Source organism: Pithys albifrons, chromosome 12 (genome assembly GCF_047495875.1).
Source record: "Pithys albifrons albifrons isolate INPA30051 chromosome 12, PitAlb_v1, whole genome shotgun sequence".
Lineage (NCBI taxonomy): Eukaryota > Metazoa > Chordata > Aves > Passeriformes > Thamnophilidae > Pithys > Pithys albifrons.
In genome coordinates, this window is record NC_092469.1 from 9,230,593 (window position 1) to 9,255,654 (window position 25,062).

At 38.2% G+C, this 25,062-nt stretch overlaps 1 protein-coding gene across 8 annotated transcripts in view; it reads left to right on the forward strand.

The window, feature by feature from the left end:
- The window catches only part of ADCY7 (adenylate cyclase 7), a 57,069-nt gene that overhangs the window by 9,112 nt on the left and 22,895 nt on the right, over positions 1-25,062 (forward strand). For 3 of the 8 annotated variants that reach the window (XM_071567810.1, XM_071567818.1, XM_071567812.1), the window contains 7 exons: positions 8,466-8,654; positions 16,256-16,782; positions 17,987-18,187; positions 20,153-20,317; positions 21,125-21,274; positions 23,593-23,741; positions 24,061-24,172. In XM_071567810.1, the coding sequence (XP_071423911.1) occupies positions 16,612-16,782; positions 17,987-18,187; positions 20,153-20,317; positions 21,125-21,274; positions 23,593-23,741; positions 24,061-24,172 (948 nt within the window). In that variant the 5' untranslated portion in view covers positions 8,466-8,654; positions 16,256-16,611. Of the gene's footprint in view, positions 1-3,980; positions 4,003-8,465; positions 8,655-14,677; positions 14,815-16,135; positions 16,153-16,255; positions 16,783-17,986; positions 18,188-20,152; positions 20,318-21,124; positions 21,275-23,592; positions 23,742-24,060; positions 24,173-25,062 lie in introns of those variants that run through there. The other 5 variants (XM_071567814.1, XM_071567815.1, XM_071567813.1 and 2 more) reach the window with 4 other exon arrangements.

Below are 25,062 nucleotides of genomic sequence, written 5' to 3' on the forward strand. Positions count from 1 at the left end.
ACAGAGCTGCTTATGACAGCACTGTTTCCTCACCTTCCCCCGCAGTTGCCACACTCGGGCTGTGTATCTTGTAACATAAATATATGTTCTTACATCAGGGGAGCAACTTGGTAGTTATGGCCACACTAGTTTTTAGACAATAACCAGGCAGGTAACAGGTCTGATTTCTAACCTAAGAGGCTGACTGCACAAAATGTTGCCAGGGAGCAAGTTAAAATGGCTTAGTTATTACCTGTGTATAATGTTATCCTGCATAAGGTAAACGTGAGACAGGTAATTCTACTTTGCTTTACAGCAGACTATGAGTTGGTACATTGGCAGTTACTATGGGAAATTTTACATTCTATTAAACCTCATGTTTTAATTGATCTGCTAATAATTTGTTTATGTAACTAGGTAGGTAGTTTTCTTTGCCATGGTAGCCTTTAAAAAAAGTCCTTAAAATCTGGATAATTTGATAATTTGGAAAGATCATTTGTAGAAAACAAACTGCACTGTGTGCCTTTTGATTGGAACTAATACTTGGGTCAGAAGGATCTCAAGGTTTTCCCTAGTTCTAAGCTGCTAAGGGTGATTGCCTGAATTCCTGTAAGATATTCATCATTGTTAATTCTTTTCTATGTTGCTATATAGCTAACAGCATGGGTTATATAGCTATAAAGCTAACAGCAGGTTTTACTCACCTGCCCTTTCTGTTTAAAGAAGCCAAACCTTTTTTTTTTTTTTAATGCAGTAGTAACCTGGGGGTTTGTTGCACCCTCCTTGAAGTATTGCCAAATATAGCTTTTGGTTATGAATTTTTACACAAAATTAAAAAAATAAAAGCATTTCAGAACTGTAAGGTTTCACTTCCCTTATGAGTTTTTGTCTACTTTTGGCCAAAGATGAGTTTTTCTCTGCATCCAAGTGCTAAAAGCTTTGTTTAAACACAGTTTTGTGATTTAGGGTCCACTAAAAATGTCTGCTATCACTAATATTCTGATAAAACACTAACATTTTAAGTCATTCTTATAACTTCCTTCCTGTCTCAATGGAGAGGTCAGAAAACTTTTAAGATCTTTCTTTGGGCCTATGGCTTAAGTTTTTACATATATTTCCCTATAATGAAATATTAACCTCAGATTTCAAATGCACTAAGTGAAGGACTATGTGGCAAAGATTATATGCTGTACTTAGAACATGCCATACAGTTTTGGGTTGGGGCGGTTACCTTGGGTTTGTACTTTGCTTGTTTGTGCAAGAGACTAATTTCTAACCAAGAAGGAGGAGTACTGACACAAACATCTGCTTTTATTGATGAGCTTCCTGGCATTTCTTTTGTTTGACTTGTGCCAGAATGAGAATATGCCTTTTCTTCTTGGGAATGTCTGGAGCTGCAGTCTGAGTTCCTTGATGCGTCATTCACTGATTCATCCCCGTTCCTTAGACTGACCTCCTCCTGATCCTTTCTGTAGGGTCATAAAACAAGGTCAGACTGGGGAAGTCACTCATGCTCCTGGAGGAGGAGCCAAGAGCTGCTCCCTGTCTGCACGGGGGGAGCATCAAACCTCTCACCTGTCTGTGTCGGCCCTGGGGAGGTCACTCACACATGGCTGGGATCAGAATCCCTTGGGAAACCTGTTTTTTATGCTAACTTCTAGGCTTCACCTCAGCCAAAGGAGGAAGCTTTAAGGGAAATTGATAAAATCTGACACCACTTAAAATAATTGATGTATAAATTATCACGTTTGCTGTCATGAATATAATTTTCTGTAAATCTTAATTTTTGTTTATTCTAGGGGACTTGAGTCTTTCCTTGTCCACAGTACAGATTTATTTCAGCTGTGATGATGATAAAATTAACATCTAGTGTTCCCAGTACATGTAAAATCTCTGATATTTGGGATGCTTGATTTACAACTTTGATTTTACTTTATTTTACTTCTTTTGTGTGTCATTCTGTGAAATAAATCAGAATTTCATAAATCAGTGGTTTTGGAGAGTTCAGCGAATGTTGGTTTCTATGTCCATCGTACTTGTCTAATGTCTAAATATAAAAACTTGTTCTTAATGCTTTCTTTATCTGTGCTTGATAGCTACTACTGACCGTGTACAGTATGTTTCCCAGTGGGACAACTTTTTCACCTCACTAATTTTGTTTTTAACATCACTTGAACTTTTGCACATTTCTCACAAATCTTGTGTCTCCCCCACGCACCATTTTTGAACTCCATCTAAGGCTGAGGGTGTGTGAAAGATGTAGAGAGTCTTTTTCTGTCCTTGTCACTGAACACATTCAAGCAGTTGTGTCTTTTTGTAAAAATGCTGTGGAATGACTAGAATGTGTTGAGACCTAACTTTTGGCTGTTTCCTTGTATTTAATTTCAACTTATTTTGTCACCTGTTTTTTTTTTTTGTACTTGCATATGCTTATATTAATATCTACCAAAGAGACAGTGATGAAATTATTGGTATAGTCCAACATAGATGGGCCTGAATACAGTAACTGCTTACAGTCATTTTAAGCAGTGGATTAGAACTTTTTAACAAAAATACATACCAGACATTTTTGCTTACATTTGATTCCTTCCCTTCCTCATTTCTGACTTGTTGTGGTGTTTGTGTGCCTAGGCATAGCATGGTGATAAAGTAGTAAAAGTCTGGGTGTAAACCAGTGTTTTATGATCTAAATAAATGTTACAACATTTTTATGTCTGTGTGTAATATATAGAGTACCTAAAAATGTAGATTTGCTTGTTTTATGCATGGTTAATGTCATTGAAGGGTTGCATATGGCTCATGTTTTTCCTTGCCCTGAAACATTTGGATGTTAGCTTCTGGATAAAGTGGGCTGACTTAGTGAGAGATATGAATACAGGAGTTGTCATATTGTGCAATATATTGTATTTCAGTGGTTTCTACTTAATTTGTTAAAATTTGGCTTTTGAGATACTTTATTTTCAAGCACCATGGTGTTTCATGGTGCAAGTTGGTGAAAGTCAGTTAATTTAAAACCAACAAAAATGAATGAAGTGTTAGTGTGTGGGGTTTGGATTTGTAAATATTTGCAGATTGTGTTACTTTAGAAATACTACACACACGTAAATGTTTGGCTTTTTCTTTTATTTCTCACTGGGAATCCATAAGTCTTTCGAGACTGGTAATCAAATGCAAAAATACTTGGGTCTGAGATTAATCTGTGGAAGGTGTGTAAGATACCAAACATATATTACAAGCTGCAAACTGGTCGCAAAGTGATTGATCTTTTTTCAGTTTGTGTGCTTAACTCCCTTTTGCCTAAAAGTGTGAGCTATGCTTTTCAAATAGTTCTTTTTATCTGCAAACTCCCTTAATTATTCTTCCCGTTTCCTGCCCTTGAATACAGATCCTTGTGGTGCGCATCTTACCATGCAACAGTTGTAAGCTGGAAGAAAAGAGCACTTTTTTTCCTCCATATGAAATTACTGGATTTTTAGGCAGCAAACTTGAAGTGTGATTTCATGGTGAAAGCATAAACTTGGCAGTCAAAAGATGTGAGTAGTGCTCACAGGGTGATTCTAGCAAGTCTGATTTATTTCTGCCTTGTCCTTTCTGTGAAATGTTGATAGAAATAATAGTACATGAGGTTTTATTTACTCATCTTGGAGGCTCCCAGACAAAAGTGGAAAGCGTTCTGGACACTAACTGTAATTTGGCTGCTGGAAGTTGCCCAAAGTACTGGCAGTATGTTCTTGCTTTTACTGAAAAATAAAGTAGCAGTTCTCCTTTCTTTAATAAGTGCAAGTCTGCTTGGATCCTGCTCAGCAGCCTGTTGTGAAAGTCATCACTTCTAATAGCACAGGGCCCCCGGGACCACCGCAGGGCATTGACTGGCTCAGTACTGACTCAGAGCCTAAATCGTTGACACTGCTCATCCAGAAAAATGATGCAATTACGGCTCTCCTCCCTAGCCTGGGAAAGCATCTTGGATCTGCTCATTCACAGCTTCAGTTTTCAGAGATGGGCTGAGCCAGTCTGACTGGGGTGAGTCTTCCCTGCTTGCATATAATTATTATCCCTGTTCTTTACAGTCTTGATTATTTCCTGCAGGTTGTGGACTTTGTATAACTAAACTGTTAGTGGCTTTTGTCGGATGTTAAATAGAGAATTACAGACCACCCTTACTACTTCCTTAGCAAAGGTCTGTTTTCCCCGAGAAGCTGATCTCTCCTGTTGCTGGCTCTTGCCTGGCATCTCGCTGGGCTGTCCCTCATCTCAGGGCACATGTGGGAGCACAGTTCCTTCCCACGACAGCTGCTCAGGTTCAAGAGCACATTCCAGCTGTCACTTCCTTGTCCAGCCTCTGCTCGCAGCCAAATGCTCTCAGCTGTGCCGGCTGTGCTGCCCACAAAGCTGCTGCACAGTCGCTGACCATGTCTGCCTCTTGGGCAAAAAGAAACAAAACCTAGGAGAGACAAATGGTTGTTTTTGGGTTGATCTGACTGCACGTAGATCTAGAAACAATGACATGCACATACTGAAAGAATGGTGTGGTGTGGTGTGGTGACAAGATAGGAGCAGTGGTGGGGAGAAAGGAAAAAGAAAGAGAAACTTGTAGAGCAAATATTACTGCAGAGCCATAGCCCAGACCTGTGGGTTTAGTTCTTTAAAATCAGCAGCAAAACTTTCCTCTCTAGATTTCTCTTTGTTAAACCGATTTAAACTCTATGTGTAGGAAGGATGGTGATTTATGAATAAACATGCATTTGCTGTAGCAGATATTTGTACTTGAACACATTCCTCACTTCACACGTGGGCCCTTTCCCGTTACATCAGGGTTTGCTGCTCGAGCAGGGAGTTGTACTTCAGCAATAAGGAAGTGGTGGTGGTGATGCATGTGTCAGCTTGAACAGGGCCTAAAAAAGTAGTGTTGGTGTTGCAACTACATGAAAGAAATGAAAGGAACTTAATGATTTCATCCACTGTTCTATCCTGCCATTGCTTAGAGATTCTGATTTCATTTGCTGCTGGAAAACTGGTGTTAAATGAAAGATTCCCCCCGTCCCCATTGCTGTAACTGAATTTGCAGCACTGACTGGCTGTGCTGTTTTTGTAACCACCATGTCTGTCAGTGGGAGCTGAAGGATGGACATTCTGCTGTCCTTAATATCATGCATTCTTATTTGATTAGATATTTATTTTTAAAAATATAATGTGATTACACAATAACTTAATTATTATTTTATGGGATATTTAAAACCCAGCATTGTGCTTCCTGCCACAGCTGAGCAGGCATTCTCCTCCAGGAATTATTTCAGTTTCTGGAAGTATGAGAATAAAGTCCAGCAAAATATTTAAGTGCCAACAAAGGTGTTTACTGTAGTGAACTGTTACAGTCCAAAATTATTTGTGTCTTTTAAGCTTGAGACTACTGTATTCCTAAAATGTTTTGTGAGTATTTATTTATTTTGTTGGCATCTTTGGTGGATGGATGTTGGTATTAGGTCGGTTCCTTGGGGAGAGAAAAAGGGGATACCACACGCTTGGAGCCAGCCAGCAGAAAATCCATAGGAAGGCTAAAAGCTAAGAAGATGGATTTGAGTTCCTTGCTTTAATCACAGGAGTTGTCCTTCTCATACAGGCACTTAGGCCTTCAGAAGGTTTGGAGAATTTGTATGTGCAGAGGATGGAAATATGGGATAACAGGTGAGAAATAACTTTGGAATTTATTATGCTTTAGTCACAGAATGTGGTTACTGAAATAATGCTTTTTGCAAAACCCCTGTCGTTGCATGTGCGTTTATAAGACAGTGATAGCCAAGTTCAAATGGAGCAAGAGGTAAGAGGAAGATGGGAAGTGAAGGCAGTTCAGAGAGTTGTAACATGTAACATGCTCCTTCAGGTTGTCGGTTAGGAATTTAAAATCCTTCTTAATTGGAGAAATTGACACACTCTTGACTCTTCTTGTGGTTTTCAATGTAATTTTGATGGTAGTTTGGGAGAGGAAGTAGTGCCAGTTTTATCTAATATTGTTTGCTTTGTTCTGATTTCTTTTTTGTTCCTGAGCATTTATATTGTTTCTACAATAGACCGTATTGGATGATTCTGAGTAAAATAAACTTTAAGCTAGTGATCAGTTCCATTTCTATGTATGTTGAAAAAATTAAGTTACTGATGGGAATACAAAACATATCTCATAACTGCATCAAAAGAAAAAAGTGAAGGAGGCTTTTTTGAAAAAGGAGTGAAAGAAAATCAATGGGTTTTTTTTTAAGCTTCTGTGTAATTTCTCTAGCCACAGTGAATTCTGGATTTTCAGTTTATTCCATATGCTGTTAACTGTCTTAAAACTGGGAAGAATCAAATTGCAAATCTGCTCTGAACAAGTGTTAAGTTTGGGATTTTATACTACAGAAGCAATCTGTCCTTCCATTATGGAGTTTGTTATGTGAAATTTGTGTTTCTTGGAGCTAATTAAGTCTCCCTGAAATTAATCAGGAACTGTTGTCATGTCCTCCTCTTCTGTGTGATCTAATACTCCAAACTTAAAGGAAACATGGAAAATAGTAATAGACAGGGGTGTTACTAAGGATGAAGACCTTTTTTAATACTGTAGGGGTTTTTCTTTCTCCTTTTGACCAGTTTTAACTTGATAAAGTTCAGATAGTTAAAAAAAAAAACCAAACAAAAAGCAAGCAACCCCCAAAACACAGTAAAGCAAATCTGTGCTGCAGGTGCAGCATTGATCCACCAGCTCAATACCATACAAATAACAATTTGGTAGGTGTGAAAGGCAACTGCTGCTGTAGCAGCAAGGTGCAGGGCTCATAATGTAAGTGGTTATATGTTCTTCAGTCAAAATGAAAGTGCCCCACAAGCTGTTGCTAGGGAAATAGGTGCCTGTGGTTAGTGTTGAATGCAGACAGGCGTGTCTGTCTTGCAGATCAAAAAATGGCTCAAAGTACTTTGTGTATCACTTTACTGCCGGAAACTTGCTGGTTATCAGCAGAGTGGTCTTTGTGCCTCTGAGGATCTTCAGTTACATATACAGAGAGAATCTTTCTTTTTTAACTCCCTTCCCTTTACATTTTGATGTGGAGTATTTCTCCCAGGTGTTATCTTTGTTTGTGTATGATAGGAAGGATACTGTCCCCAGGGCCTGATCCTGAGAACAATTCTAGGGGAGCAACACCCTGATCCCTCTGTAACTAAAGCGAATCTTGCATACAACTGTTTATGGGTCTCTGGCAAAATTCTTGTTGCAATAAAATACTTTGCATCCACTGATTTTGTGTCAGATTATTTGGCAGTGTCCCTTGTGTTCTGATTTCCAAAGTGGTCTCTACTGACAGAGCTTTGTGGTGAACAATTAAGTAGATGTTGATATTGTCTCTTCCCAGCACAGCTATTTAACTTGTATCAGGTTTCCCACTTTCCAAATCTTAATTCTGATTTCCTGCTCTGGGCCTCTTTTTGTGTCGTTGTTTCAACACTGCTGTATAACCATTTACTCCTCCTCTTCGTGGTTCCTGCCCCCAGTGAGTGCATGCTGGATTCCAGCAATGAATAGTGAACATCCAGGGCTCCTGCTGGGGCCTGGTACTGTGGTGATGTATGGAACTTCTTTGGCATCTTGTCACATCTAACCAGTTGTTCCCATAATGCATGTGAAGATGACAAAGTAGGAAGAGAGGAAGACAAAGCCAAGAGCTGTTATGTGTGATATGAATTCCCCTACTAGATGTAGCTGGTGCGCTGGGTTCAAGGATGATACCTGACCATGTCTTCTGATCATCTGACTACCTGGAGATACAATTTTCTGTTCTTGACATCCTAGGAATATGCATTTCTGCCCTTTTTGTGCTCCAGCAAGCAAATGTATTGGCAGAATCTCTTCATTTCTATACTAGGAGGAGAGAAGTCTTTACCCAGACTTGCAAGGTGCAGGGAGGTGTTTTGTTGGGCTTTCTTTTAGCTGGTTTCCCTCCCGAATTGTCATGTTTGCTGGTCGGCAATATTTTATGCTGTTTTGAATCATACATTGTTTTACTTCAATTCTCTTCTTAGGCTGCTTTTTTAAATTGCTGATATTTGATGTTGTGTGTAATAAACTTACTTAAGAACTTAGGGCTTTCATTATCCATAATGCTGTGGGATTTAATGAATCATTTTTATCCCGTTTTTAGTAATGTCCTTTGCTGTCACAGAGGCTTTGCTTGAAAAGCATTCGGATCAGTTAACATAAAGATGATGCCTCTCCTCAGGCTTCAGACTTCTCAGACATTTCCATCTATCGTTAAGTATTTCAATCAAGTTACATTCATGCTGCAGTGTGCCACAGTGGAATTAAGTACTTTTTCTTCTATTGATTGCCTGGGTAAAGGTTCATAGTATGCAGAGATGGAGATTGAGTAGCTTTTTTTTCTGTGAACTATGAGGGGAATAAATAAAAGCGTTGTTAATACTTGCAGTGATCCTTGGAGTAAAGGTTCCCTGTCTTGTTGCAGGTTCCTGTGTGTGATACATCAAAAGATTTAGTGTCAAGCATTACACCTGAGTGGGCTGCTCTCACTCTACTGAGCATTACACCTGAGTGGGCTGGACTCACTCTACTGCAGGAATTTCAAAATGACTGTGCAGACCACAGTGGAGTAGAGAAATACAACTTTTGCCAGTGAATCCTGTGGCCTGTAATGGTAAGCAAACATACACTTCTTATCCATAGTCTCTGTAAGATTTAGGTCCACAAAAGCCTGGAGTAGTATGCTGTGACAGCTCAGCATTACAGCCCAGTTAAAAAGTGTTTTCTCAATGGCTACTATCATGGTTGAACACACTGTCCTGTGAATTGGTTGGGTGCTCACCAGTGGTAACCTCCACTAGGCTTTTTGTGCATACTTCACTGTTTTGGAAGGTGATTTTGTGGACTTCATGTGCTCTGAGGCAGTAAAAGCATAGCTTTCTAGGAAAGTGACTTCTGTCATATTCTAAAGATTTGGTTTGTCTATTGTCTTACTACAGGTTTGGATTTAACTAGCTCTGTTTTAATACTAGTTAACAGGATTTAATATCAGCAAATCCAGAGGATAAAATTGCTTAAGGAGAATTTAGTTTAAAAGTGTCTGCTTCATTTTGACTGTGCCAGGTGAGATAGCCATGTTTTCCCTGGTGAGTCAGCACTTTACATGGTGCAGGTTTCCAGTAGCCTGCTGGAGTTGGGAATAGTTTGCCAGGGCTGGCTGTGAGACAAAAAATGGCAAGTTGAAAGATAAGATGAAACAAGAAGATAGTGATTAAATCTATGTTCAGACATTCCTTTATCTTAGTAGATAATCAAAACTTAGCATGGAAAAAAACATCCCATGAGGTATTTTGGTTGTCACTGGAAAGCTCTTGCTGCTTCTGCATGGTTCCCTCTTTGTGTGATCCAAGGCAGCTTAGCCAGGCACTGACTGAATGTGTGGCTCATGTGGCATGGTGTCTGGATCAGTGAAAAATATGTATGCAGCTCCTAACAATTTTTGAGTGTGTGTTGCTATCTAGTGAGGCTGAAAATACAAGATTTCAGAGGTTTGGTTTGCAGTCCATTATCATTCTTTTATTTCAGAATGAGACCTTTCCTAAACCAAATATTACATTTTAAAAAACTGTTAAAAAGAGAATCGTGTGTGTTTGACTGCTATTGTGTAGGGTACAAATGTAGGAACAATGCTTCTACTAGAAATGTCTGTCTCCTTGTCAGTGTTTTTAATATTTAACCTCCAAGGGAGGGAACTTCCTCATTGCAAGCGTTAGTTTTAGGTTTTTTGGCTGTGAAGTGCGGATGTGGTGGTGTAACAAATGTTGTGCAGTTCAGTTAGGGGAACATTAAAATTCCCCTGTAATAAATAGCATATAGAAATAAGACTTCTAAAACATGTACTTGATAAGACTTACTCTTGAAATGCCAGTCATTTAAGGGGTGATTGGATTTAATCTGTCTTCTTGCCTTCATACAAGGGCATTTTATACATTAACAAAAATATTTGTACTGTAATACCACCCTACAGTGCACTTCTCCAGGTTCTGATGCACAATCATGTTCTTTCTGATGCCCATCTCTTGGCCGTGTGCTAAGATTTATTTCCAAACTGAGATTGCCAGTGGGTCTGATTGCTTTGGGAAGAGCTGAGTAAACAGAAATTGAGATTGAAGCAATGATTTTGGCCTTTGGCAGTAGACACAAGTGATGCTGTTTTTGTTATCACGTTTGGCAAAATAGTTTTAAAAGTATACTTAGCTCTGTAAAAATTAGAGACCGGGACAAAAAGAAGTCAAAGAAACCAAAGTTGTTGTTGATGCACTGATTGAGTTTCAGGTGACTGTATGTATTTCTATTCACTTCAGTAATGTGGAAGTATTATAGGTAGGAGAGAGAGGAGTCTCTTTCTCTGTTGTCCTGGTTTTAGCTGGACTTAACCAAAGTAGCAAGTGACTCCTTATCTTACAGGTTTTATCTTCTTCCCTCCCATGGCGTGGCCCTTGTTCTGTGCCATATTATGGCTGCACCTGTTCTGTGCAAATACATTATTTACCCTGGAGGTGGGAAAGACTCATTTCTATGTTGAACTGTAACAATCTCCTTAAATAACTATGTGAGACAGGAAAAAATGAGAGTAATATGTGATGTTTCTTACACTCCTGTTCACAGTGATTTAATTTTTTTTATTATTATTTTTTTACATCTCTTGGCATATGTCAGAGTTAGAAGAGTCCAGTTACATCCTCATACTCCAGCTCTGACATATGAGCAGTCTGTGCTTCTTGACTGCTTTACTGAAATAGAATACCTGAGGAATACTCAAAATACTGCAATATAAATGAGAGAGATTTCATGGTAGGTGTAATTAATTATATTGAGCTAAGAAAATTTGTCATCTGAGCACATTTGTTTGCTATATGTTGTAATTCTGTAACCTAAATGAGATAATGCCTGAAAACATCCCAACTTTACAGTACAAACATGTCTTTCTTGATTATTTTTTTCCCCTCACTGCTAATTTCAATAAAGGCTGAGTGCTACCTAGTGCAATACATTTTTTCCTTAAAAAATAGATCTTCTGAAATTATCAGGCATTTTAATTTCTGTGAAAATCAGGGATATTCTAGTAGAAATTATTGAAGTTTACACACAGAGAGACTCTGTCCCTATTCCTGCCTTAGCTGAGAACTCTATTTTCCCCCATAGCACTCAAATTTAATGTTCTGGTTTTTTTCTGCAGCTTATGTAGCTTAACGTTGTGAGTTTTATTCCTTTAAATAACTGTGCAAGCAGTCTGCTTTTGATACAATTAAACTGAAATTACACAATGAAAAGCTATCCTGGCTTCTGAGGACACTGTGTGCAAAGACATGAATTTTAAATAGGCCACTGAAAACTGAAAGTGTAAGTGGAATATTGACTTTTGTAGTGGTAAATTCAATTTTAAAGAAGCCAAAGTCAGAAAATCTATCTGTAAGATGTGACAGGGGGTCAGAGAGTCAAGAAATAATCACACCCCTTAGATTTTGAATGATGCAAAAGCACAGCTCAATTCCCTTCAGGTGTGATGTATCTCTTTACACCCACCCCAGAGTTTGCCACTTCTGAAAACCAGGATTATAAAAGGACTGCTTCCTCCCCTGCCCCACTGAGCTAGACCCAGCTGTTAATTATAAAGCTTAGTAGATTCATTGATTGAACCATCATGTGTTTTCATAATAAAAACTACCTTAGAACAGTAGTAAATCCTCCCATGTATTTCAGTAGCATCAATCTGGTTATAGGGATTCTTTCTTTTTTTACTAACTTAGTTTGTCAGCTAGTCTAAAATTACCAGTCAGTTTGCTGAGCTGTCTTCTCTAACAATTTCTCTGTCTTACCTGCATCAGTAGTACAGAGATTTCTTTCTGTGACTGTGATCTCTTTTCTCGAAGCACATCCTGTAATAATAGTGGTATTTAAAAATGAGCAACAAATGCTCCCTGCTCCAGTCCCCAGCTTTAGAAGTGGTGTTCTTGATACTCTTTTTCTGAGGCTGTGGACCTGTGAGAGGCGATGAGTCAGATCAACAGCTCATTGCTGCCCTTGCTTTCCTTCTTGTGGTTCACTTTTCCTTTCCAAAGTGTGGAACAGCTCCAGAGCTCATTGATACCTCTGGTGTTGCACACCAGCACCCTGACAGGGGTGTATTGTAGGATAGGCACCTTGAGAAGAAGCAATCTACTGAAATAAAAATGTGAATAAAAAAAGTTCGGTTTCAATACTCTCTTTGCAGTATATTTAGCACTATTGTTGCTGTGGCTCTCAAGGTTCAAGGGCAAAGTTTAGGTGATGTAGTGTTGCTCACTGCTGAGACATGTGGGATTTCTCCTGTGCTATTTTTTTGGTGGTGACATTTTTTTGATTCTTCTCCAAATTACAGATGACTTTTTGTATTCATTGGGCTTTTTTACATTCTGACTGATCATGGGTTGAAATAGCCATGCTCACTTTTTGTAAGAAAATAGTATGTAAATGCAAGGAGGATTTTACTTTGTTGCAGAAGGAGGTCTTCAGAAATTAAATGCCATTAAGGTATGTGAAAACCTTCAAAATGTATATAAGAAAAGGTTCACTTTTGTAAAGAAACTTACCACTCCTAGCAGATCATTAAAAACACACCTGTTCTCCATTGAATATTTTTGTATGAGTAGAAGAAGTTAAGGTGACTGCAGGATAGTGTTTGAAAGCAAAGTCTAAAAGGAAGAAGTGTTGTCTTTAACATGAATGGTATTTCCTGTGGTGTATGTTTGGATTGCTAGAGTTCATTTCCTAGACTGAATTACTTGTGGAGTCCACTAGACTGGAGATTATTTTTGCCTGAGATTCATAATTAATCTACTAATCTCCTTCAATTATTCTACTGGATGTTTATAGATTCCTGATTCCCTTTTAATATCTGCTAATGGGTAATTATGGTCAGTAATCATTCTTGTCATGGAAATTGCTAAAGTAATTTCAGAAACACTGTTGTTATTTGTGTGAAACAAAAGATGGAATGAAAATCAAAACTGTGCTGTCTGGTGCTACAGTAGGTAAAGATGGAAAAACTGGTTCTGTTGCTTTTGTGCAGCAGTTATTGAGAGGAATAAGGCAGTTTATATCATACACTTGGTTCTTGCTGTTCTAATATTTTGGGGTGAGACTGCTGTTTGGTAACCAGACACCTGTAGGTGATCAAGATTTGAGTTCTTGACAAATGAACAACTAAGTGGAAAAATACTTTAAAAATTATCCAGGTGGTTACTGTGGATGTGTTAATTTGTGTCTACATCAGTAGCTTTGAAATTAAAAACAGAACAACTTTCTTGGATTCTCTTTGGAAAGGCATTAACTTGATCAGTAGCTGCTGTGAATAATTCTATCAAGAGAGGGGAAAAGTACAGGATCATTGGCTGTCTGTACATCTTGGGCAACAGGGTGCAGGTTTGCCAGATTCACTCCCCAGCCTGTGACTGAGTTACCACCTGAAAACTGTTCCTGCTCTGCAAATACAGACAATAAAGGAGGGCCATCCCAAGAGCTGTCTTTTTATCAGACTGAGTTTTGTATCAGGTATCACATCATTCTTTCTGCTCACCTTGCATTGCCCTGGGGGAGGAAGGCTGCTCTTTGTGCCTGAGCTCCAGAGAGAAGTCCCTGGGATGAGCAGCTCTCTGCTCTGCTCCCTCGATGCCTTCAGTGTTCTCCCCTTTCTCCCTCCACCGTCTGCCCTCGCACTGCTCCATGCAGAAAACTGCTGGGGAGGAATGTGCTGAAATTACCCCATGTATCAACACCCTTGGGCTGATGTGTGACCTGCAGTACTTTAAAAAGAGAAAATGTAAAAAAAAGGCCCAGTGCAGTGTGTCTGAATGTTGTGGGGGAAAACCGATGGGCCTCTGCTGCTTACTTGAGCAGTAGGTGAAACTTGGAAGACCAAGAAATAATTGGGATGGATGTGTATAGGAAAGCAGCTCCTAGCTTTGGCTCCAAGCAAGCAGTGGGGACTAGGGACCTTTGGAGGCAAGGCAGTTGTCCAGGCAGCAAGAAATGTTGCTGAACTGAAACAAAGATTTGCTGGATAGTGATCATGAACTACTGCTGGTCCAAAGAGCTGAGGCCTTGTGCCAAGACCCTTTAGTTGTTTCCAGGACAAGAACTCAAGCCAAACTTCTAGTTTCAATATAAAGAAGCCTGGAGCTTCACTACGTTTGCCCAGTCAGTATTGTCTCAGAGAAACAACACCTCAGCAGCCAGAAGCTTCAAGGAGCTTATGAAATGTGAGAATTTGATGTGATTCTGTTTCAAATTGCTAAAAAGATTTACTTAGTATTCCTGGCTGTTCAGTGCTTGCTTCTTCTGTGCTGGTTGGAGTATGCCCAGGTAGGGCTGAATGAATCAATGGGAGGCAGAGATTCTGTCTTGCAAATATTTACATTATGTTAGAGGTGATCACAGAATAAAATTTGAGGAGATAACAAAATTATTTTGGTGAGAGTTGCCTATTACAATGGAAAATACAGTGCTGGTGCCCCTTGGAAAGTAGCAACGGACTATAAGATGGGAGGAAGAACACTCTATTTAGTAACTAGCTGTATTATGAAAATATGCCTGCAATGCAAATGTGTATGTGGAAGTCTGTTACCTAGTGATACATTGCATATTGTTTATGATAAGGCCAGAGATGGGAAATGAGGGAAATCGTTGCTGCTTTGGAGGCACAAGGAATTCTCACCATATCAGCTGATTGGCCTCATCTTCCCTGACCTTTCTACATCGTCTCAGCAAAGGGTCTGTGTGATTCATGTTCCCAGGTTAGTTTTCCTTTTGAAGAGATTTGCTTTTTTCTAGCTACTTATGTTTAAAAAAAATGAAAAAGAAAGAACCTTTTATGAATTGTGTAATGACTTGTTAGTGCAGCCTGTGGTATCATGTTTCAGTTCGTTTTCTTTAAAACACTTGGGCTCCATAGGCTCTGCATATGGTCATGCCTGTTCTGCAGCTGCGTCACTTTATTCTGGGTGTACTGAGTAAAAGTGGTAAAATATGGTCTTTGCTCTTTTTGTGATTTATCCAAGTTTGTGATATACTCTGGGCAAGAAGTTTGCAAAAGTTCATGGTTTTTTGGTTTGGTTTGGTTCCCCCCCCCCTCGTCTCACTATTGATATGTCTGGTTTTGGCTGCCTGACCATTAATAATTAGGTAACATGCTAGTGTTTGGCTCTATGTACAGAGGTGAAATCACTCAGTGTGGTTTCTAAAACTTTTTGCTGGTTGTCATGTGAATGCAACATAAATGTGTGTGCAGTTAAGCATTTTGCCTTTTGAAAATAACTGGCGAAGATTTGGCTTAAAAAAATATAGTGGGCTTATTGGGCTTTTTCTCCTCAGAGCACTGGCCTTGGGCACCATGAGGATAGCAGTCAAGGGGCAGAGAAGCTGTGGTCCTGTTACCAAGTTTAATATGACTTTTGAAATTCTGTTTTTTATGCTTCCATCCACCTTATCTGACTGCTTTTTTTTATGGCTCTTGGCATTAGGTGAACTATATTCATGAATCTATTTGAAGAACAGTGGTCATTAGTGATTAAAAATACAGTTCACTCTTTAATGTTCATTGTTAACAGAATACATGTATTGCCTTGGAAACATGATTACTCAAAGTGAGATAAAATATTTGGAACTAGATGTTAAGTGTCTTTTTAAAAATTAATGAATTTTGGCTTGGACAGCTGTATTCTTTTCTCATGTTCTATGCCTTAATTAAAGTGTGAAAGGAATGAAAAAAAGGATTTCTTAATTTTTAAGATGCATGTTTTGTAAAAGTACGCAAAGTATATTGTCATTAAGATTATATATATATACAAACACACATAGAGGCGTGCACAGCTTCAGAAGACTTGTGAGCATTCAGTTACACAGCACACTCGTGGAAAGTGTCATTTGCTTAAAGGAAAAAAACCCCATGTAGTATGAAAATGTACATATGAAAATGTTTCAGTTGCCAGGGGAAGGTGTGGTTGGGGTGGTCAGAGCAGCCATTGGCGAGCGCTGCCCCTGTGGCTGCTGGGCACCACTGCCCACGCACCAGGCTCTTGGGCTCCCCCCCCCCCCAGAACAAACAGCTTTTGCTCACTGGCTAGAGCATGCAGGTAAAAAGTTTGAAGGCATGAACTGTTTTTATTTCCCCCCTTCCCACCTTGGGGAACATTGTGTGTGTTTAACTGAACACTTTAGTGTACTGTCTCTCTGCAGAGTTCATCCCAGGAAGTGGGATTCAACCTTATGGAAAGGAGTTAGAGACTTGCAAAATAATAACTAAGAAATCCCTCATGCTGGAATTTCCTAGAAGTTGATCTGGAGATTCATGCACAGAGAGGATAATGAATTGCCTGTTGTTTTGGGGAGGATAATTCTTGCTTTCAATTGCATTGGAAATCTGAACTTAATGCTCATGAGAAGTAAAACCAGAGAATGTGGGTTACACGGTGTGCCTGAAGATCACAGAGGCAGCAGTGAGAAGAGAAGACTTCTTTTTGAAGCAGTAGCTTCAGCTGTAACTTACTGTGTGCACTGGGAACTGAGAGAAATAGTGACCAACCTGGGAGAAAATGCCAGCTAAAGGTAAATACTTCTTCAATGAAAATGAGGACTGCAGGATATCAGATCCACTCTATGAGAAGTACCGCTACACAAGCCAGCAGCATCCCCTCCTGCTGCTGCTGCTCTTCATTGCAATCATCTTCTGGACTACCCTAATTATCATCTTCTTTGTTACTGATGTGAGTACACTTTTTTTCTTTGTGTTCAATGTTTTCAAAGATGATGAGGAGTCACTGTAAGACATTTTAGGCTAAATAATGTTCTGAGCCACATAGTACCAAAGCTGCATCGCTAAAAGAAATCAAATAATTGTGAATGTGATGCTCTGTGTGTTTTTGAAGGCACAGGAAGGAGACAGCTTTGTCAGGCATATGCACAGTTACTGTAGGGATTGTTTTTTCCTTTTTATATGTTATGAAAAAATAATAAACTATGTTAAATGTTAGCTATGATAATAAGTAGTAAAAGAGCCAAGGAAGGAATAAGAACATAAGTTAAAATGTCCTGCATTTCTCATATATTTTTAGAGTCATCAAATAAATGTAAAATATTATAGCAATTTGTTGTTATGAATTCCTGAGGTGATGGCTTTTTTTAAAGATTTGTTGACACAGAACAGGAGTCTCCCAATACAACATTTGATCTGTTAGCAAGGAGTAGGGACCTTGTGGGCATAGGAGAGATGTGGCTTAAAGAATTTTTTATTGCATAGTGTAATACGATTTTCTGTAAAGAAATTCAGTGTTCTTCAAGCCAATCTGTCGACAGCTGGTAAAAAGGGGAGTTTATTTAAAGTTAGTGTTATAAAAAGGTAGTAAGGTAGCTGTTAAAATCTTTCATAGCCTTCTGACACTGCTTTCCAAACACTGTGCTTCACAATAAAGTGTCTTTAAGTCTCTTTTTAGCAACAACTTTAATCTTGCCACTTGCATTTGTATCCCTTCTAGCTTTTATTTCTTAGGAAAGGAAAGAAGTAGCAATGCTATTTGTAACAAGTCATCTCCTGTAACCCTTGAAAAATTTTTTAGTTAAAACTTTTTTTGAGCAAAGTTTTTAGCAAAGCTTGAAATCCTTAAATACATTTATTTGGGTACATCTACATTACAGATATAGTATAGTTAGAATTTCGCATAAAAACCAAATACCAAACCACTAAAGACTGCTGGATCTTGAGTGGAATGAGTATCTATAATATTATTTATTATATAGTATCTAGATGGATGAATATCAGAAAGTGTTAATGCTGCCACAACTGGTCTGCTTAGGAACCCAGGTTAGCATATTTTAAAGGTATCCAAACTTTTTCCAGGACAGTATAGATGCATTTTTCATTTTTCTAAAGGGGACATTTGGACCATATAACACGTTGTTTTGCTTTTGCAGGAAGCACATTCTCATCCTGCCTTCATTATTGCAGTGTGTGCTGCCCTGGTCATATTTGCAGTCATGTACTTACTGTTATGCATCGAGTCCCTGTTTCGAAGATGGCTAACATTCTTTGGAGTAATGATTTGGATCTGCTTCTTAACTGTAGGATATGTATCTCTTTTTGAAAAAGAAAATGATTATCAGCTGTGGGAACAGGTATGCATGTTCATTCAGGTACTTAAATAGAACTGGTAGTCAGTATATAGGAATGTGTTTTTGTGCTTTATTTTTTTAGAATGTTAAAACGCAGTAATTTTTTTGGTGAAATTTAGGTTCATTTTTCTAAATTTTTTTTACTGATTTATTACAGTAAATCTTAGTTTGTGTTCTTTATTATAGTGAGAACATGGCTCAGCTAAGAAAATTGAATAGCTGCATAAATCTACATGGGAATTAAATCTTTAAGTTTTAAAATAGTTGTATTTTTATTTCAGGTTTTTACTAAATCTTGATTACTATGTATATGGGTCAAAGGAGTATTCGAGAAACATAGGAAGGACTCCAGAGCTGGGCGTGCCTTAGAGAGCACGTTTTTAAGTCAGTGGGAGAGGTGAAGTGAACAATAAGAATTAATGACACATCCTGGCATAGCTGGGTGTGGCTAAAGTTCATTGCTTACTATCTCTGATCAGAAGATGGGTGATTTCATGGTGCCAAAAATATCATAATCTGTAGGAAACTCCTCCTAAGTTCTCATAATGCAAGCAGAAGAATTTTTAATTAAATAAAAATTACTTTTTATCTTGTTTTACTGACTCTTCCCCTTCCCCTCTTTATTTCAATAAAGAAAGATATAAATTACCAGTTAAACAACCAAAATCTGATTTGCACTGTGGCCTGGATCCAGCACTGTGCATTTAGAGTTGCTGTGCAGTATTTTTTAACTTTCAGAAGTAGCTGTTACCTTAGGAAAAAACTCCAAAGTTACTGTACTTAACTACAAATACAAATATGTAATGAAGCAAGATTTGGTTTTGCTGCTTTTGGGGCTGCAAAACAATGTGGTGTTGTCACATGGTAATAATTCATTCATATCGATTTTATGACTAAAATGTAAGGACATCTTAGTCTGGAAAGTAGAAGTGAATAGATTAATTTCAGACTTTCACCTTGTTATGAATCACTAATTAAAGCTACTGTTTAAATGGAGATTTGGCCTTTGCTTGTCCATGCTTATAAAACTTTCACACAGCATTCAGAACATTGTGTGACAGGGCTTGTAAATATGGCAGAAAAAAATGCTTTTAAATAGATTAAACCAAGTAAAGATGAACACGGAAAAATTACTCTTGCCAAATGAAAAGTTTTATTTTCCTGTTTGTTTGTTTGTTGCTGTCCCAATCAAACTATCTATTCTGGCAAAACATTTAAGGGCAGACTGGGCCTTGAGACTTCCTCGAAGGAAGCTCCTGTCTGGAATGGCACAAGTTGAGTTGCTGTGATGAGATGGAGCTCAGCCAGGAAAGCTGCAATATTTTCCTCTGCAGGGTTGTCAGTTTCCATATATGTAAACTAACAATTGTAAAAAATCTATAAATATGGATTTAAATATTATAGGCCTTCCTACTGAATCCTTGAAGTTTAGTGGCCCTTTGTGCGTTTTAAAATCTGTGCAGCTAAAAATGTAGCCAGTGGCAATAAAGGTTATTCTCTTGTGTCAGGACCAGGAAGTATTGGTTGGATTTTTGGTTTTTATCAAACAGAAGGTAAACATACACATATGATTGGGTGATGTTAAAATTAGAATAGTAACTTGGAAAAGGTGAGAAATCCAATTCTATTCAGTATTGCTCTCCTTGCAACACACTGTTCCTGACGTGTGAGTACAAAGTGCATGTGCAGCTGTAATGGATACATTCAGGATAAAGGGTGAGGAGAGCTGGAAAAATGATAGGTGCTATATTATATTTGACAATATTGTCTATGAATCTGTACCAGCCAATTCCCTCAAAACTCTTAAAATTACCACTGTTCTTATGGTTTTAACTGTGCTTTTTGACACATCAATATTTAATTGTTCAGCCTGAAAATAAGCAAGAATCTTGCTACTTTGCTTCTTTTTCTGTAGTGATTTTTTGAGACACACCTAATAATGTGTATGTGTGATATTTTTTTCCCAAGGTGCCATTCTTTCTATTCATAATCTTCACAGTTTACACCATGCTACCCTTCGGAATGAGAGGTGCTGTCACAATTAGCATTCTTTCTGCTCTCTCCCATATTATCGTTCTAAGCACTGTGATAAGCATGACTTCTCAGGAAAATAATGAACCTGATCCATTTCAGGTAAGGAAATATCACTTGGCTAAGTAATTAAATACCATAGTCATATCAACTTTTTGCTACTGGCATAAATATTCTGTTTATAAACAAGTTCCAAACTTCCACATGGATGTTTCAAGTTCATGGATTTGGAGCTTGGGCCCAAAAATCTTGGGCTTTTCATAAAATTGTAAAGTTTTAAATCTATAGTACATTTTTTTTTCTGACTTAAGTGGAAAAAGCAGGATTGTTACATTTTTAAACTAAGTTATTAAAACTATGACTAACTTTGTCCCAGTCATTCTTCCCAATCTCTGCTGTTTCAGGTGGGTCTAAGTAACTTCATCAGGCACTGCCCACAGGGTGGATCAAAAGGGGCCGTTGCTGCCCTGGGGTGTCAGCAGGGCCTGTGAGTGCTGCTGAGTGCTTTCAGGGTTCCCAACACTTATTAATAGGGTGTGTTCAAAGTATCACCCCAGCTCGTTTGATGCAGGTGTGTGCCAGACTTCACACAGCACGCTGATGCACGAGTTTGTAGTTGGGTTTCTCCATAAATCAAACGCTGGGACCTGAAAATAAATGTTAATGATATAACAGAATTTTCTGTTTCATTATTCTACTGTGTAGTCATACAGGAATACCTGTGACTGTGAAAGTTAACTTATATTTTCCAGGTACATTCTGGCTAATTGCAACACTGATTTGTTATGTGACAGGGTAGGAGGAAATGGAAGGCAGTCTGGGATTGATTGTTTTTATGGGACTAGTATGTGTATTAGTGAAGTGTCAATGTCTGCTCTGCAGTAGGTAAATATTTTTCTTCTTGTGCAGCTCCTTGCCAATGCTGTCATTTTCCTTTGTGGTAACTTGATGGGTGCATTTCACAAACGCCAAATGCAGGTTGCTTCGTGGGATTTGTACAGATACACATTAAAGTGCATTCAGGTCCGAATGAAATTGAAGATTGAAAAGAGGCAACAAGTGAGTGAGCTAATTCATGTTATGAATAGCTTGTTTTTATTTCCAAAGTTGGTATAATTTCATGAAGTTGGTGACTAATGCATGTTGAAAGGCTTGGTCCAATTTTTCTGATACCCACATAGTGTAAAAAATAAAAGTTGTGCCATTTGTAACAAAAGAAGGAAGTTAGAGGGAAGAAGCTGTTCTCTGGGACTTGTCTGTATGAAAATCACAGTATTTCATAACAGGAATGTAATTGCCAGTCATTTTAGTTACTTTTTTCCTACTATAAACTGTTCCTGTGACAGGCCCGAGATAACTAAAAGAACACATCCTTAATGCCCTGAAATTGCTTGTAAGGTAATTTCAGCAGTTAGTTTTATGCTTCCCTTGGTCACCTTTTTTTGGTCTGAATTCTAAAGTATTATTTGTTCTTATATTTTGTTGTCTCACAAATTATTTTTCTTTTGCTAGAAGGAGAAAATTGGACTCTAAGGGAGAAAACAATCATATAATATAGTACTTGAGTATAAATATTTCCATGAACTCCATTGGTATTTAAAGAATAAGCAAGAAACATTAATTTCTTACTGAGGAAGGAATGTAATTAGGCACCTTTCCTCTTTTATCCTGGAATAAGTAGGGTTAAGAACAGAGGTCTAGAAGGCTGATGTGTACGTGTTTTCTGCCCTCCAGTTATTAGATAAAAGGAAGGGGCTCTAAAGTGACTGACCTGATGAAATTGAAAAGAAGAAAATGCCACACTGCTAGTGCAGTCTGTTCCTGATGCTAATCTTGTGAGATGAGATGACAAATCTGCATGACAGTCCTGGCAGAATTTCCCCCCACAGCCGCCAGGGAAGCGTCTATCTGATCACCTTACACAGGCTCTCTCATTTCTTGGGCAATGTGGTAACTTCCACAAGTGCTTAGAGTTTTGGCTTTGGGTTTGTTCTTTTTTAATGGCTGCTTGTTTGAAGTGTAAATGCACCTAAGTTTATGGACGGCTTTCTTTTCATCTGTGTTGCAATTTGTAGCGCAATTTCGAGTATCCTTTTTGCCACCTACTTTTTCTCTGTGAAGAAGATAGAACTGAAGTTCAGGGTTCCTCATCGCTTCCTTGAAAACTGTGTAATGTGTCAGCCTCCAGTGGTCCTGTTATATTCACTCGGCATCTACTGACAATTTAAATTGTTCCCCAAGGTTGATTCTCTTTTTACTAAAATGGTGGATGAGGGGAAGGATGTGTTTCTATTTCTGAGGGCAGTCTCAAACCAAACTGCTGTCTGTAGCTTGTGTGGGCCAGTACTTGATGCTCAAGGACTACTTCCCACTGCGATCCCAAGGTATTTCTTTTTGGTGGCAGGCACTTTGGGTGGTGAAATAACCCAGGCTTACTGCTCGGTGGTGAAGTAACCCAGCTTACTGCCCTGTGCACACTGCTGCATAAGGTATTGAGAAAAACGGGACAAAGATTTGGTCCAAAGGGACAGAGTTTTACTCAGTTACACAATGTGTTGACCTTGATGTCGATGTCGTCTGAAAAAGTTCCTGCTTGTAGCTGCTCCATGCAACATCCTCTTCTGTGGTGACTCTGTGTCTGGGATGGTAGAGCCCTTCCTGGGTTAAAGGGTTCTCTTTTTGTCTTCCTCTTCTGCCCAGCAGCTCACCAGGGTCTTCTTTGAAGAACCGGCTTTTAAGTCAAAGCCAGTGTAAAACAGTGCCCCGAATAGCCAACAATGGAAGTGGGTTTTCAGGAATTTGTGTTCTTGCTCAGTTCAAAGGACTTCATTTCAGTGGCATTGCTTCCTGCTTCAATTATGCTGTAGCAGCATGTTATTGACACTTCTGTATCTGGTACTGATTTTGCAGCATTTGAGAATTTACAAGGGTTTTTAATACTGGATAGATTGTTAGTTACAGAATATAAACATTTACAGCAGCTCTATCAGACAATGGCAACATAACACTGAGATTAGTGGTCAAAACAAAATGTAATTTATGCAGAAATTGTAGAACTGAATACTTTTTTTTGTGTGTTTCATGATTACAAAAAGATGTCACACCTAGATCACAAGGAACAAAAGAAAAATATGCAACATCTTTGCATAACTGTAATATCAATAATTTTGAGAACAGAAATGTGTAAGTGTCTTATTATCTGTGTCTTCTGGAAAATCTGACATGAATTACTCGAAAGCTATTTGAATAAAGCCTTTTGTTGGTGGTGGTGGTTGGTTGTTTTTTGATAATGTTTATTTCAGTCAGTAAAATTCTACCATTTCAAATTTACTGTGCTAATAATTTTGCGTAACGATTTTGTCACCCTCTCCTTTTAGGAAAATTTGCTTTTATCCATCCTGCCAGCTCATATCTCTATGGAAATGAAACTGGCAATCATTGAGCGGCTAAAAGAAACTAATGACAATAGGCAAATGCATGACAACAACTTCCACAGTCTGTATGTAAAAAGACACCAAAATGTTAGGTAAGTGGGAATTCTAGAAGTAATCGTATTAATATAAGCTGATGATTCTTAACAGTGCATATGGTCCAGTGAAATTAAAATTTGAGGCAGATTTTCAGGCTGAAGTGAGCTTCTTTGCTGTTATGATGGGAAGATGATGTGACTTGAACTGGTGTGCTATCTTATAAAACAGTGGAGATACTTGAACCCTTTATTTTGCAGTTGTTTTCCAAAGTGAGAGATGCTTTCTATTAAATGTATTTTAATATTTATGCAGACTGTGGAATTGACATATCTTCTTATTTCACTTATCCTGCTTTTACCTTTTGTTCTTGTCTAGCATTCTTTATGCAGATATTGTAGGATTTACTCGCCTTGCCAGTGACTGCTCTCCTAAGGAGCTTGTAGTGATGTTGAATGAACTTTTTGGAAAGTTTGATCAGATTGCAAAGGTAGGTTTACAGTTTGTGCTGCAGGAATAAAGGCCACTATTGCAAAAAGAAGTCTTTCTTTCAGGAGAGGCAGGTGAGTGTTAATGCTTCTGAAATCAAGAAGGCTGCTTTGCCTTTAAAGCCAACTAGCAAAATCACATTAAAACAGAATTTAAAACAGAAATTATTGCATCCCATATGGCTTCAAAAAATTAAATACCAACTCAGATACTGGTTTTAGAAATTCAGCATTGGTAAAGCATTAGTCAAGATCAATCACTGCCTATGAAATCTTCCCATTGTTAAAAGATGTTGGTTTGATTTAATAATTGAACATATCTGGATATTTTGAATGCATATTAGAAAATCAGTGGGTTTGGGAAATTCTAAAAATTCTTTTAAATAGTGGAAAAACTCTAAAATCATGAATATAGTAGAGGAGTGAAATTACTTTAATTAGACCTTCATGGCTGTCATTGAATATTCTTAAATATACCACTGAGTAAAACCTGTCTTAAATTCTAGTTAACCTTTTTGACTAAATGACTTTGCTAATTTTTGCATTTCTGTGAATTCAGTTGCTGTTAAGTCTTCAGGTACTGATAAAAAAAGAGAGTTATGTTAGCTGTATTGCAATTGTACTGCTGCAAAGCAGCTATTAGGACAGAATAAGTCATGTCATCTTAGTTGCCAAATGCCAAATTCCTTTTAATGCCAAAGTAGAAATTGAAGTTAAAGATATTTGGTCAGATTTTTAACTGCTTTTCAGATGCAAAAATAGAAAAGGTTCTAAATTTTGGGTGATACATTTTAGTTTCTCACTGCTGTCTGCATATTGTCCTATTTAAAACATGTCTGGATGTAGTGAGTCAAGGTCTTTTGCAATTCTGTGGTTGAGCTGTGAGAAGATA